We start from the raw sequence: 17248 nt of genomic DNA on the forward strand, positions 1-17248 counted from the left end.
AACTTTATTTGGCTGGCAAATCTCTTCCTTCCTGAAAATCATAAAAGAAGAGGTGGCAGCCTTTCAAATCAAGTGAAAATTAAAACAGTCTTACATTATTTACTGCATCAAGGTTTTTGAACTTGTCTAGGTGAAGACTTAGGTTACTCTAGATAACTGTGTCTCTGACATTTTCAAATGTTCTCCATCATGTTAGACAAAAAGCACCTTTTTGGATTCAATTTTCCAGAATGAAGGAGAACTAGAAACAGTAATAGTATCAGTTTCCTTGTGCATTGGGGGCCCTCAATTGCACACACATATCAGTTATGAAACCTTCTGCACATGGGAATGAATACATTGACCAAAGGGTCTTTCCTAGTGTCAATGTGCAGGCAATTTTTACTGGTGTCAATGCTTCACAGCCTGAGTCTATACATGATGCTAGGATATGGAGAAACTCTAATGTCTGCCAGACAGTGAGAAAGAACCAGTGTAATGCTTTAATTTTATGAGATGAAGGTATGGCACTGCACCATGGTTAAGGACACCATTCCAGCATCAACAAACACCTGATGAGAAGACATACAACAGAATGTGGCATGGCAGAATGAAGCTGTTTTGGAAAATCAGTGGAGGAAATGATTATTTCATTAAATAATTACAATGACTGTGACAGTGATCCTGCAAGCATCTGTCATAACACAGAGAGTGATATCTGTGGAGTTATCCCATTATCATCATAGAAATGAAGCACAAGCAGATTGAGCAACATGTGACTCAGTTGCCCATAAGTATGACAACAGCTGCGCTGAACTGTCAACCTCACCTGAATACATCACCTTTTAAGTGTGAATATATTACTCACTTATACTTTTTTTGCATTATAAAGGCATCTTCAAAAGAATTAATTAGTATCTAAATGAAACATGATATACATTTCACTATTTGTTACATAAGATGTGGCATGCTACACATCCAAGACAAGCTTACTTGCATTACTGTATAGATATAAAACATATAATAAAATAACTCGATACAGAAAACTTTCTCAAGATAACTTTCATGGTTTAACAATAAATAAGTAAGAATGAAGTACCATGCTTATTTTATTCTGATATAAGTATATGTATGAAGAACCAAGACTGCTTACATGCTGTAACATTCATCTGTATTCTCAATAAGTTATTGTTTTATCAGATGCTACCCTTCAATACAGAAATAAGTTAAGTGGCAATACTACGAAAAGGTTAGCTGCTACTCATCATACAGCAGACATGATGAGTCACAGAGAAGCACAACAAAAAGACTGTTGGAAAGTTAGCTTTCAGCCAACAAGGTCTAGACAACACACACACACTTACACACACAAACACACACACACACACACACACACACACACACACACACACGGCATAATCTCTGGCAGTTGGAGGCTGAGACTATCGCCATGTGTGTGTGTGAGTTACGTTTGTGTGTGTGTGTGTGTGTGTGTGTGTGTGTGTGTGTGTGTGTGTGTGTGTGAGTGTGAGTGTTGTCTATTTTTGACAAAGGACATGTTGGCCTAAAGCTAACAGTCGTTTTGTTGTGCCTTTCTGAGACTCAGCATCTCCAGTATAAGGTGAGTAGCAAGTATCCTTTTCATAACATTGTTACATTTCATCCTGGATTTTCCATTGTTTGAAATAAGTTAAGTGATGTATATAACAAAAAAAATATAAGTTTCTGCACTTCAGTATCATTTGAGATAAATAAAGGAAATTTTACATAACACGTATCTTAAAAAGTTAGGCATCAAAATAAATAAATTTATCTGATTCATAAGTGGGAAATCTGAGATTTTTACTATTATGGTGCATTTTTGTGCAAACTAACTTATGTATACAACAGTATGAATGCATGTACTGACTACAGAACATAAAAAAGTGTGTGAGAATGTTGAAAATATAAAGAAACATAAGATAAAACAAACATAATTATTCTGTACTTAAGTTCTTTGATAGTACCTTCAGGACATAGTATATCTGAAGCAGTCTGCATACGCCAACTAATGAAGGAGGCATAACAGGAACTACAAGGCTTTGTGCGGAATCCCACTTGGATCGAGTGTTTGGATGGACTGGGTCACCTCTGTACTCCAGAACTAGATGCTGAACTTCCTTATTGACACCTAACACTCCACGGTCTATGAAATACTCCACATACTGAAAAAAAGAAAATAATGGAAATATACAATAGTGGATAGATGAACTCACCACACTCAATAAAATCAAATATACTAATGACAAAGATAAATTCTGACATTAATACCTTTTCCCTAGCTAACACTTTCAATCTTTAGTAATTTGGGTTTTGTAGACAAATTATTATTTGGTCATTATCTGTAAGAGGTTTCAAACTCTCAAACTGCAACATCAAACTGTGAGCAAGAAATATGCGTGACAACCAAAATGCCAAGTACAGTTGACAAAATGCAAACTGTTTGCAGAAAGTGCCTGTCAGATCCAAAGTCTGATAGAGCACTGGTGCAAATGAAATGTAACATGCAATTTTTCTGCATTACCTTGAAAATATGCAGAAGAGGGGCTGTTACTTGATGTATTACCCAAAAATGGTTCTGTCTGTATTCTACACCTACTCCAAGAAGCTCTAGGTATGCTATGTTGATCCTTTACAAAAAAATTTTTGCTGGTCATTACTGTAGCTGAATGGCCAACCTGTAAGTTGCAACAGTTTCTGTCACAGGAGACACATACTGCATGGGAATTATCCCTCTATTTTGATAATGTGCAGTGAATTTTCCCTGTACCTATGATAGCTTTTAGGCTACAAACCAATGAGGGGCACTTTTGATGGGAGGTATGACCAAATTAGCTGCAACAGCACTCAACAGACTATTTATCATATTTTTGTTATACATTTTATACACTAATTTTCAAAGTGTGGAAGAATAGCTACCATTAAAAAAGGTATGTAAATAGTTCTATCATCTGAAGGTGGCTTATCAAACTTTATACCATACTGTCATGTTTTGAACTTAATTTATCCATTTTGTATGAAACTTGGTAAGGACAGTGATTGTATTACTAAATTTATTACACAGTCTTTCTGCTTCAGTAAGCTTTCACAAGTCTATGAGCATAACATGTTTTTACAGCACACTGATACCCTCAGGTGCTTTAGAGTTACATGTACATTAATGTTTAGTAATACACACATCAAAAAAGTTTTGCATCACCCTGGTTCCCAGAACTCCTGAAGATAGACATTAACTGTGGATATTGTATCACAGACATAGTCCCTTTGACTGTTCAGAGATGTCACTAAAACCACTCAAAGACGTAAACAACCATGCATGAGTAGCACCTATTAGATGGCGGGGGTCCGACAGCCGATCATTTCCAATCATTCCAACAGGAAGGAGGTACACGGCTGTAGTCCAATCATGCCTAGATGGTCAATACCACTGTATAATTGTGTCTGCATTGTTACTTTGTGCTACAAAGGAATCTCAACAACCCAAGGGCAACTACTGCAGAGGATGACCACTACCTATAGATTATGGCTCAGAAGAACCCTGACAGCAGTGCCACCATGTTGAATAATGCTTTTTGTGCAGCCACAGGACCTCATATTATGACTCAAACTTTGTACAATAGGCTGCATGATGTGCAATGTCACTCCCAATGTCCATGGTGAGGTCCATCTTTGCAGCCATGCAGCATGGTACAGATGGGCCCAAAAACATGCTGAATGGACCGCTCAGGGTTAGCATCACATTCTCTTTACCAATGAGCGTCATGTATGCCTTCAACCAGACAATTATCTAAGATGTATTTGGAGACAACCTGGTCAGGCTGAACACCTTAGACACACTGTCCAGCGAGTGCAGCAAGGTGGAGATTCCCTGCTGTTTTGGGGTGGCATTATGTGGCAATGACATACATCACTGGTGGTCATGGAAGGTGCCGTAATGGCTGTACGATTCGTGAATGCCATCCTCCGTCTGATAGTGCAACCATATCAGCAGCATATTGGCAGGGCATTTGTCTTCATGGATGACAATTTGCGCCCCCATCGTGCACATCTTGTGAATGACTTCCTTCATCTCTTAACTAGAGTGGCCAGCATGTTCTCCAGAAATGGCCCTACCGAACACGCTTGGGATGGACTGAAAAGGGCTGTTTATGGACAACATGACCCACCAACCACTCTGAGGGATCTACACCAAATCACCGTTGAGGAGTTGGACAGTCTGGACCAACAGTTCCTTGATGAACTTGGGGATAATATACCACAACAAATACAGGCACACATCAATGCAAGAGGACATGCTACTGGGTATTAGAGGTACTGGTGTATACAACAATCTCTAACACCACCTCTGAAGGTCTCGCTGTACGGTGGTACAACTTGCAATGTGTGGTTTTTATGAGCAATAAAAAGAGCGGAAATGATGTTTATGTTATCTCTATTCCCATTTTCTGTACAGGTTCCAGAACTCTCAGACGCAAAACTTTTTTTTTATGTGTGTAGATTCTTTTGGAGTATGATGAGCTCTATTTGCAGGGTGTACTAGTGATGTGATGAATCAAAATTAATCCATTTCTGCTGAATATGCATTTCTCTGGCACACAGAGCACAAGAAAAAACACAATACCATCATGCAATATTTTCACATTGAGTTATTTACATTCTCTTTCCATGTAAAAAGCTGGAAGTGAAAGTGTTAAGTGATTGTGTTATGTTTATTCTACTGCTCTGTGTGCCAGATAAACACATACTCAGCATAAATGAACAAATTTCAGTTCATAACCTCACTTGTACATCCAACAAATTAAACTCATCACACATCAAAAGAATCTATTACTGAAAATTGAGGTATATGTATCTGTGAAGCATCTGAGGAAGGCAACATGCTGCCAAATTATGTTATGCTAATAAATACTGGTAAAAAGTGACTGAAGCAGAAAAATTGTTTTATAAATACTGTCATCTGCAGAACTTATAGTATGTGGGCTACCAGAAATGTGTTGTTATGAGGCAATTTGGTGTACATATGACTAATTGGGGTGAAATTGATTTATTTAACTTTCAAGCCATCATCAGAAAATTGGCAGTGGATGAGTGATTCAATGAAGAAATGATATGTAGAAAGCTTTAATAATTTTATTACAAGTAATCAGACATTATCATGTTGAAATACAATAAATCATGGCTCTGTGAAAGATGGGACTGGACTCCAGTTTCTAAGAGTTCCTTAGCATACTGGCTGTAGTGACAATACTCACAGTTCTTAACAGCTGAGTTCACCAACAATACCTGTAATACTTCATGTGCTGTTTTCAGATCTGTAAATGAAGCAGACTTCAACCGAGCCTGTTTCACTTCTGTGGTAGTACAACATGAATATCAAACTTGCCATTTACCATAACATCACAATATCTATAAGAAGCCAACAATGTAGAACATGATAAGGAAGGACTCTTGCAAGAACTACACATATTATATGTTTTCATGAGCAGTTTGCAGCTACACTTGCTGATGTTTATGATATGAGGATATTCTGCATGGGGAAATAGCTTCATCCAGTTCTATTAAACACCATCTGATACCTGTGACAGTACTGCCATGTTATGCTGAGATTCAAGAAGTGGCTCTACGGATTATCACCATTATGTTTATGGGATGGGTGTCAATCAAAAGGGCTGCTAAATTCTACACCACAGGCTTTTAATCCTTCCAGTTTTCTTCAGTTCTCTATTTTCACTTTCCGTCATGATGAAAGAGTTGTACCTGCCAAGAGGCTGAGGCAAGTATCATTTTTTCTTCATTCATTCTTACATCCCCCCTTCCCCCCCAAAAAAAAGAAAAAGAAAAAGAAACAATAATGTGATAAAATAACAAGCCTTCTTCCTGCATTTGAACTATTTTTTCTTCATAAGACTTTAAATTTTCCTACATCGTGATATGAACAGTGACCACCACTGCACTGTTTCAGGATTACTGGTGCTACACAATCTGTCTACATCCTCAACAGTTCCCTATCTGTTCAACTCACAAAGCTATTCACAAAACATGATGGAGTCCAAAAGCTGACACTCCATTTCTAATTATTTTATTTTGCTTTTCTCAAAATTTTCACTTATCCCTGTTGATTCTGCCAGAGTTCTGCATCTTCTTGAATGCTACTGAAAATATATTTTTAAACCCTTTTCTGTGTCTAAAAATTCACTGCAACAGTTTACAGTATACTTCACTCTGGAAAATGAAATACAGCACCTGTGAAATGAAGGCAGTGAGTGTTCATGAATTAATAGTGTTGGCTCACAACAATATTTGTACACAGATGGCAGTATGAGAATATAAAAGGGACTTCTCATCTGGCATTAACAGCCTGGAACTGTAAATTTGTTCTATGAGTCTCCCTTCATGAAGCAGTCTTTCATAATTATTCAGCTCCTTTTATCACTAAAACTATTTCTGTTGAGGATCTGTATGAATTTATGAAACATTGGTTATGAAATGTAATCATCAGGAGAATAACATGTTTATTAGAATCCCTATATATGTGGTACAGTTCTCTTGTGCTTGCTCATAATGAAATAGTGATTTGTTTCCCTTCTTTTAAGCATTTTCAGTCAATAACACACTTTCATTTGTTGGCATGGTATGTATGTGCAAAGTTTTAGCGTAGAATCTCTACTTCTGCACCATTATGAAACTGTCATTTTATCATTATTTTAAGTATAACATAATGGTGCTAAAGAAGTATATACCATCAGCTTCTTATTCTGGCATGGCCTCTGTCAAGTAGAATTAATGGTTTTTATACAATGTATACAGCAGCATCATTCAATATCTTGTCACTGAACAGGCTAAGGAACATAACAGTTGGGATATGAGTCATTGTTTCACTATAGAACTAGTATGAAATTCCCTCTAAGCTCCAGTGTATCTGAACACCAGAGAGGAGAAGTGACAGTCCATCATATACTCAAGTTTTGTCATTCAGCTAGAACTGATTTGAACTCATCCTCCTAAGTATCTCCATTCTCATCCACAGCCTTAATGAAGTGTTTCAAAGATTAAAGTGCATTTCTAAAATTTCTTTTATGATTAGACTTGCCTCAGCCTCTTGGCAGTTACAACTCTTTCATCATGGATATTGTTAGTATTCAGTTTTGTAACTACCTGTTGTAGTATGCGTACACATTGTACAGCAGACCAAAAAGTTCATTCTGGTAAAAAGTTTTGGGACTAAGGCATTTTCCCAGATTATTCTTCTTCACAGTGAGAAATGTATTTGTGTATCTCAAAAGCTTTGAAACCAAGAGAGATATACTAGTGGGTTGAAGTTTTAAGATAAGTCATAAGTCATGACCAGGCAGCTCACCTATAAGAGCATTTCCCATTACTGGTACCTGCAAGTGTCTGTGTTTGAGTCTGAGTCTGCTTTACAATTTTTTTAAGCCCAGAAATTTCTGGCAGTACATATGCAGAGTTTTTAATTTTGAATGAAACATGTAACTGTGCAAAAGTATGCTTTTAAACAAAATTTTATGACATTAGAAGTGAGTGCCAGATTGGAACTTAGAATTAGATATTTCACATTCATAGCGAGAGTTTTGTAATATGAGCTTTTTGTAGCATCCTGATGTGAATTAATACATCAGTATGGAAAACATGAGACCTGGCTATCACACAGTTTTACACTGTCATGAATGTTACTGATGAACTGTGCTTGAAAGATTATGTTGAACATAGAATTTTAGTTGACTGTTGTCGCTAGACTTTCTGTTTTTATTTACAGACCAACTGAATTTTTGAGAGGCTCTTGTAAGATTTAGAATTTTTTTTCTTATCTTCATATCTCTCTCTTATTCTTTTTCTCCACCACAAATCTCTATCTTGTTTGATAATGATTCTAGTGGGATTATTTCTAGTTAAAAAGTATCTTATTTGTTCCAAATAATTAGAAACAATTTCTCAGACTTCCAATTTTTTGCACTTATATCACCCTTATCAAGAGTTATTATTATGTGGAACTAGTGTGCACATGACTTATGCCATTATAAGTTTGATCCCAAACGCTAGGTAACTCAGGTACCACTAAGTATCTTATTTCCTGCAAAGAGGTATAATACTAAATAGTTAGTCACAATTAACAATGTAACACTTACTTGTATGACTTTCACTTTAAGTCGGACAATTTCTTCTCCTTGGTTGTCAATGTTTGCTCTCAGTTTAATTGATTCACCACACACATATGCTGAACGCTCAAGTTGAGTCCTTAATACAACTGGTCCCTTTTCACAGCACAGGCAGCATTTGGTCCGTTTGTCTTGTCCTATCATTGGTTTCTGTTAACATTTACATTTAATTATTGTAGATTGGTGGCTACTATACATCATAAAACTCACAATAAATACTAATAATGCTGAAAAAATACCAGAATGTAAATTTTATGTTGCATTAAAAAGTAGTGAAGTGAAGCAGTGAATAAGAAAGATGACCCCCATCTGCAGCGCCACTCATTTTATTCTTGAGTATCTTCCATTTTGTCTACAATATAATTGCTGTTTATTTGTTACTGCCCATTTATTATGAGCATATACAGGGTATCCCAGTTATCTTGACTACCCTAACTAACTGTTTGTCCAGATGAAAATTACAAAATGTTTCAAGCAAATGTTCTTTACCTGTCAGGGGGACAGCAATCAGCATGATTTCCATCACTGTAGCTTTGTTTTTTACAAAGATATAAACAGCAGTATGACTTTTTAAAATGACACCCTGTATTTTTTATTTGGTAATTTATTTCCTCTCCTAATGACCTATTCAAAAATGTATCACAGTGTACTATCCAGTGAAACACAACGTTATTACTTACATAACACAACATTGACTTTGAGCATGGGATCACAAACTTGTCCACTTGTTGGAATTGTCAGAAGACAAATGAAAACCAAGTAGAGACATAACACGAAATTGACTTTGACTCTCCTGTACAATTGCCCAGGAGTAGAACATTCATAGGCACTCAAAGTGGTGACCCTGGACACTGATACACTGGTGTACTCATTGAATGAAAGAATTATTTACTGCTTCCACTGTTGGCTGCTGAAGAGAATTACAAGCAAGTGCAATAAGTTCCTGCATGTCCTCTGGAGTTGTTGGAATACCATGATAGACAAGTCTTCAATGCATTAACAAAGAAAAAAGTCCACAGGATTGAAATCAGGAGACCTAGCAGGCCAAGTAACTGTTCCTCCTCGACCAATCCAGCTGGCAGGATACCTTCGGTTCAGAACATGATGTGCACACAAGGCATTATGAGCTGGACAGCCATCATGTTGATACCACATAAGCATTCTGGTTCTTAGCGGCACTTCATACAGAAGAGGAGGAAAAATTAATCTGAGGAAGTTGGCATACACTGTGCCATTTAGACTATCATTGATGAAATAAGGGCCAATGATTGTAGAACCAAACATCTCACACCAGACGTTAACTCTCCATTGACGCTGATGTTCCACCTGTCTAAGCCATCATGGGTTGTTGCTGGACCAATAATGTATGTTCCTTGTGTTTACCTGTCCCTTGTTTGAGAAGGAACATTCATTGGTAAACAGAACACTGGAGAAGAAGTTTGGGTTGATGAGGATTTGCTGCTGTCCCCACTGAGAGAACTGTACATGATACTGGAAATCATTCCCATGCAATTCTTGATGTAGGTGTACATGGTAAGGATGGAACTGGTGACGTGTAAGAAGATGAAAACTTCCTGGCAGATTAAAATTGTGTGCCCGACCGAGACTCGAACTCAGGACCTTTGCCTTTCGCGGGCAAGTGCTCTACCAACTGAGCTACCGAAGCACGACTCACGCCCGGTCTCACAGCTTTACTTCTGCCAGTATCTCGTCTCCTACCTTCCAAACTTTACAGAAGCTCTCCTGCGAACCTGCCAGGAAGTTTCATATCAGCGCACACTCCGCTGCAGAGTGAAAATCTCATTCTGGAAACATCCCCCAGGCTGTGGCTAAGCCATGTCTCCGCAATATCCTTTCTTTCAGGAGTGCTAGTTCTGCAAGGTTCGCAGGAGAGCTTCTGTAAAGTTTGGAAGGTAGGAGACGAGATACTGGCAGAAGTAAAGCTGTGAGACCGGGCGTGAGTCGTGCTTCGGTAGCTCAGTTGGTAGAGCACTTGCCCGCGAAAGGCAAAGGTCCCGAGTTCGAGTCTCGGTCGGGCACACAGTTTTAATCTGCCAGGAAGTTTCATATCAGCGCACACTCCGCTGCAGAGTGAAAATCTCATTCTGTGTAAGAAGATGATGTACACTGGTTTTAGGAATTCCAACGTCATGTTCAAGCTGTTGTGTGCTCACATGTGGATTCATAGCAACAGAAGTGAGAACAGTAACTTCGGCAGATTTGTCTGTGTGAGTGCTGTGATGACTGCATTGTTGTGGGTTGAAACTTCCCGTTTCCTGAAGTGTCACAGCAAGACGAGAAAACATCCATTGGGAAGGTGGGTTCTTTACAGGTTATTGCTCTCTATACAGTTCCGCTGCCTGTGTAGCATTTCGCCTACCTTCAACAACAACAATAAAAGAAATGTTATGCTGATGTAGTTTGTAGGAAGGATAGCCTTCACTGTATGCCTACTCTGCACAAAAGTATTTAAAAGGACTAAACTACTGTACTAAATGTATCAATACAAAAGAAAACAGTATTGCAATTACTGTTCTGCTAACTTATATTCCCCATAGATGAATAGCATTTCTACCTTCTCTTCATTGGTGTATATTCCACTCACACAACTCTTCAACTGACGATGGTTGACGGAATGACGGGTGTGCATTCTACTTATGTTTACATTTATCCTCTGTCAAAGTCAGCACATGGACGTGTTCCATTACCCCGAGTACCTGCACTAAGTGCTGTCAACGTCAACATCTATGTTGTGTAATGTAATTAATAATGTTGTGTTTCAGTGAATGGTACGCTGTCATACATTTTTGAATAGGTCATTAGGAGAGGAAATGAATTACTGCATAACAGATACAGGGTGCCATTTAAAAAAGTCATGCCACTGTTCATATCTTTGTAAAAAAACAAAGCTGCAATGAAGGCAATCATGCTGATTGATGTCCCCCTGACAGCTAAAGAACATTTGCTTGAAACATTTTGTAATTTTCATCTGGACAAACGGTTATTTAGGGTGGTCAAGATAAATGGGACACCCTGTATACAATATGTGATCAAAAGTATCGGGACACCCCCAAAAACATACATTTTGCATATTAGGTGCATTGTGCTCCCACCTAGTGCAAGGTACTCCATATCAGCAAGCTCAGCAGTCATTAGATATTGTGAGAGAGCAGAATGGGGCACACAGACTTCGAATGTGGTCAGATGATTGGATGTGACTCATGTCACATGTCTGTACATGAGATTTACACACTCCTAAACATCCCTAGGTCCACTGTTTCCAATGTGATAGTGAAGTGGAAACTTGAAGGAACACGTAAAGCACAAAAGCATACAGGCCAACCTCATCTGTTGACTGACAGAGACTGTCAACAGTTTAAGAGGGCTGTATTGCGTAATAGGCAGACATCTATCCAGACCATCACACAGGAATCCCAAACTGCATCAGGATCCACTGCAAGTATTATGACAGTTAAGCAGCCAGTGAGAAAACTGGGATTTTATGGTCGAGCAGCGGCTCATAAGCCACACAGCATGCCGGTAAATGCCATCAACGCCTTGCTTGGTGTAAGGAGTGTAAACATTGGACGACTGAACAAGTAGTTACACAAGAATAACATCCCTGTACTGGACTGGCCTGCACAGAGTCCTGACCTGAATCCTATAGAACACTTTCAGGATGTTTTGGAACACCAACTCTGTGCCAGGCCTCACTGACCGAGACTGATACCTCTCCTCAGTGCAGCCCTCCATGTGTTAGTTTTTCTTCTTCATATAATAGTGAATATCATATATCTCTGTCCTATAACATTATTTTTGTGACTGATTGGCTAATCTGTTGCAGAAAATACGAATTACATTTACACAGATATTTTTATCAGTTCTATATACCATTTTTATAGGAAAATGAGTCAGGGTCATTATGTAATAGATTTTCTGAGAAGCAGCAGCCCAATATTAATTTTCTATTGCTAGGGTTCACAGACATACAAAACATTTTGGATAGGTAGTTTCAACAGTTAAGTCAATGATTATGTCCTTCAAAAAACGTCCAGTAATACCACTGTCATGACTCAATCTCTTAAAACTAAGGTAGCTACAAAATAAGCATTACCTGCCTAGTAACAAAAACAAACAGTAAATGCTTAGCAAAATTTTATCAAAAACACATGGTACACATGTTGGAAGGCCATTTCAAAGTTGACAGGTAGACAAATAATGTGACTCATCATGTGATAAGAACACAAAATTAAGAAATTATTTTTTCTGAACAGACACTCATTATTGATTTTATCAAAAGACATTTCTGTTACACAAATTCTCCAAGATATATGAAGTATACTAATTGCACCTGGTATGAAGATAAAGATAAGTTGCATAGCATCAAAAGAGATTTTGAAACTGGACATGCAATAAAGGAAGGCAAAAAAAAAATATGTGCAAGTGTGAGCTGAAAAGTAATGCCCCTTAACTTTTTGTGTGAAAACTCTTAATGCTTTTTAAGTAGAATAAATTCTACATCTTTATTCTTCATCTATACCTACTTTCAGCCCTCTGGCACTAGAGGGTTCCAAATTGTAGCATGTAATGTTGTAGGATTTAACGTTACTATGTTGGTGTGTGATAAACAACATGCTGTAATTGAGTTTCACATATTAAGTGTTCGTCCAGACATGGAGCACCCTCTCCTTCAGTATGGCAATGTCAGCTCACATATGAGCACTGCAACAAACCTTGGGCTCAACACCGTCGTTCATCCTACACATAGTTCCAACTTGGCCCCATCCAATTTTCATCTGTTTCGAAACTTTAAAGAACACCTTTGAAGACTTCACTTTCATAGTGATGAAGCAGTGCAAGCAGAGGTGACATTATGGCTCTGTCAACAAAATTAAATGTTGTGCGGTGGCAATATCAACTAGTCTCTCGTTGAGAGAAATGTGTTTGTCACCAGGTTGCTTATATTTGAGAAATAATTATGTAGTCTGAAGAATAAAGATGTATAATGTTAATAATGGTTGTTTATTTAGAAAGTTTTAAGAGTTTTCACATAAAAGTTTAGAAACATTACTTTTTAGCTTGCCCTTGTACATGGCATAGTTAGGGCTTCAAAATTAAGAACAAAACATTTGAATAGTTTGGAAGTCACAAGTAAGCTGACTGGATCAGTGGTGCGGAGTTGAGGAAAGTGCTTTCTTCCCATGGTTTCAAAGTCTATATTGTTAGACAAAAGTCAGAACTGATGTGTGGACAGAAATGCTCACTAAAATGTAATATCTGCAATATATGTGTGCATTCATACAGATGCACTTACTTATACAATATTTTAAACTTAAATATATGTAAACATACTGGCAGATACATTTTAAGAAGAGGTAATACCACACTCAGAGACCTTGACTGAACTTAGTAAAACAGCATAGTGTAGACAAAAAACAAATATTAATGTTATGGAACGTATGAAAAAATATTGCTAATCTAAATGGAGATATTTCTTTCTCCCAGCAATACACAGAATACTTAAGCGCCAAGGTTGAACATTATGCTATATTTTTTCTACGGAGTGGAGAAGTTCTTCTTAATGAACAGCCATTGATCAAGAGATATATATATATATTATAAAATTATTTGTAAATCTGTATATCATATTTTTTATTTTGTAACTAAGAAGCTGTATGTAACAAAGTACCATATTGGTGTTATTTAAGAGTCTTTTGTATAATAATGTTTAAGGAAATAAAAATTAAGATACCTGTATTTTTCCAGTTATGTAAATAAATTATGGTAAACCAAAATCAAGTTTTATTCATTCAATTTAATTCTACCCCTATAGTTTATTGATGTGCAATTTTATTTTGACATGAAGTTGCATTTGAAAATAACACAAAAATTATCATTGGTCCATACTATTTTCAGTGTGTAATTTCTATAAAAAAGAAAGTAGTATGCCTGGAAAAAATATTTCAAAGAGCAAAAGACCATAAAAAACTAATAAAAGTTTTACAATGTTACAGTTCTGCTTTTAATCATAAATGAATAAGAATAACTCACAAATTTTGTAAGTATCAAGCTAAAGCAAGAGGTCACAATTCCTGTAATTTATAAAGACTGAATGAGTTGTTCTGAAGCACATCCCAGAGTGTATGAGGTACATAATGCCCATGATTCTTGCATTACATTCAGAAATTCTTTTAATTTGATTTTAAATTCTGTTTGGCTATCTGTCAGAATTTTAATGCTATTTGGAAACTGACCAAAGATTTTTGTTGGCAGCATAATTCACCCTTTCTGTGCCAACGTCAGATTTAAGCCAGAATAGTGGAGATCATCATTTCTCCTATTGTTGTAGCTATTATTTTTGCGTTGGGATGGATTACTAACAACAAATTTCATAAGTGAATATATTTTTTGTGAAGGTATTGTGAATATCTGGAGCTCCTTAAATAAATGACTGCAAGGTGATCTCGGGTGGGCTCCAGCTATTATCTGATTATTCACTTTTGTGCAATGAATACATGAATTGCCCCAAAATATGAAGCCATATGAAAGCCATGAATGAAAATAGGCATAGTAGGCTAATTTGCTTATATGTTTATCACCAAAATTTGCAGTAACCTTAATAGCATAAGTAGCTGAACCTAAACGTTTCAGCAGATCATCAATGTGTTCCTTCCAATTCAATTTCTCATCAATGCACACATCCATAAATTTTGAATATTCTGACTTAGCAACAGACTTCTGTTCAAAATCTATATCCATCAATGGTGTTATGCCATTTACTGCACAGAAATCTATATACTGTGTTTTCTCAAAATTTAGTGAGTCCACTTGCACACAACCACTTAATAATTTTCTGAAAGACAATATTTACAATTTCCTCAGTTAATTCTTGTTTTTTGGGTGTGATTACTATACTAGTATCATCAGTAAAAAGAAGTAGCATTGCATCTTCATGAATTTAGAGTGGCAGGTCTTTGACATATATTAAGAACAATAAGAGACCTAAGACTGAACCCTTATGGGACACCATTCTTGATACCTCCCCAGTTAGACAACTCTGCCGATTTCTGCAGACTATCTGTACTGTTAATTTCAACCTTCTTCATTCTTCCAGATAAATATGAATTAAACCATTTTTGCACTGTCCCACTACTACCACAATACTTATTTAATCATTTTATGTGTGTTGTATATGTCTTTTGGTTTTCAGAACATGAACTGCAATACTGAACTTACTACTCAAATGCCACACATATAATAGGAAAATAATAATTGAGTCAGTTTCTATGATACAGGAGTCTTTGAGTACTACTGAAAAAACATAGTAGTTTTATCTTTTACTAGTTAATCATGGGCTGTTTTGTTTATTGTACATGAATATCGACAATACTGGATGTTAATGAGGAAACAATTGTGCTCACTGTATGTTGATGTATATACAGTCATTTTACTTTAATACAAAGAGATCGTGCTGGACAGATGTCTACAGTTACTCTACAAATTGTCATGGGGTGCCAGACTACAGAATAACCTCTTACTATAGCTAAATACAGACTGAACAGACAGTCACATTTTGTTTAGTTTCTGTTTACCAAACATCAATACAGCTGACTGTACCCAGTCATCCAGTTGGTTTGTTTATGATAGTATTTCAGCCAAAAATGCTGACTTGATAATGGCCCTCCCCCCAATTTAATTACCTTTTCAGACAGACAGTGACTGAAAGACTGAAATTTGTGGGTGGCCACTCATTTGGAGGAGTTTATTGGGGACACTGACTGATAGGACTCTCTTTTACTTTGTTCACAGGATTGATCCCTGACTCGAGCTCCAGAAATGGCCTATGTAGCTGGTTAAATCATAGTTTCCATGATGAATACTGCTGGTGAGGCACACTAGCATGCATTGCCTACAGTAAGCCACCAGCTGGATATGGGGGAGGATGTTGCATATGTCTTCAGAGGTTACAAGCAGAGCATGTTCCACATGATGGACTCTGTCTGCCTTCAGCCTATGACCTGGTAACCTGCAGTCCTCCCTCGGTCCTATCATTCCATCTTAATCGAGTCATGAGGCTCTTCCAAGCCAATGAAAGCATGCACACCTTCTCTAAGTGAGCACTGAGTACCACATATCATGAATTACAGCATGTCTTCTTCTTAGAAAATTTGGCTGTTCTTATCTGAAAGGAGCTTTTGAATGCCCACTTGTAAGCCCTGACACCTCACATCCTGAACAGCTAGTATAATAATCAGGATCTGAGTCATCTTATGGTGTCTTGGTTTTTGCAGCTGGATTCCAAAATACAGGTTACCATGTTTGATGAACAAACCACTTATAGATGTATATAAACCTTTATTTACAGTAACATGACTGGTTTTGTGATATCAAATTGCTTACTCAGGTGTACATCTGAACAAGATACAAAAAGAAAATCAGTCAAAATTATGAACCAAAGCTGACACCTCTCATAATAATCTAAGCCATGTGACAACCAATATGAAACACGTCAGTAAAATGTTTATCGCATAATATGGGAAGGAAGTGCACTCAACCTTCTCAAAATAAAATGCTGTTACCAACAATAAGCAGGGCATCAGAGCTCAAATTCACCAGCTGAAAAACTGATATGTTTAAACCACATTAAGTTGCAGTGATAAGACCAACATAAGAAAAAGTCCCAGCAAGTAACATTCAAAGCCTGACACTTAAGAAAACTTACTTCATACCAGGAAGTGGTGTACAGCATCCTTCCAACTACATCTCCATGTAGGGTGACACCCTCGTCAACATACTCATGTGTGATGGCACAGGACACTAGCACCATCATGCACATATCCAAATATCATGAGAATGACTGAGGTCCATGTTAATAACACTACCATGCAAACTATAAAATACTTCACCGTAAAAAATAGATACAACAAAATATACCAGATGCATAATGTTTAGATTATTAGGACAGAAGTCCATGGATCATAATGTTGACTGATTATTTTGTATCTTGTACAGATGTACATATGAAGAAGTGATTTGATATCACACGACTGGTCATT

At 37.2% G+C, this 17248-nt stretch overlaps 1 protein-coding gene across 2 annotated transcripts in view; it reads right to left on the reverse strand.

Moving 5' to 3' along the window:
• The window catches only part of LOC126184944 (arrestin domain-containing protein 2-like), a 226104-nt gene that overhangs the window by 64111 nt on the left and 144745 nt on the right, over positions 1-17248 (reverse strand). For both annotated transcript variants that reach the window (XM_049927617.1, XM_049927618.1), the window contains 2 exons: positions 8163-8342; positions 1986-2183 (listed from right to left, as the gene is read on the reverse strand). In XM_049927617.1, the coding sequence (XP_049783574.1) occupies positions 1986-2183; positions 8163-8342 (378 nt within the window). The remainder of the gene's footprint in view (positions 1-1985; positions 2184-8162; positions 8343-17248) is intronic.

Source organism: Schistocerca cancellata, chromosome 4 (assembly GCF_023864275.1).
Source record: "Schistocerca cancellata isolate TAMUIC-IGC-003103 chromosome 4, iqSchCanc2.1, whole genome shotgun sequence".
In the NCBI taxonomy this organism is placed as follows: Eukaryota; Metazoa; Arthropoda; class Insecta; order Orthoptera; family Acrididae; genus Schistocerca; species Schistocerca cancellata.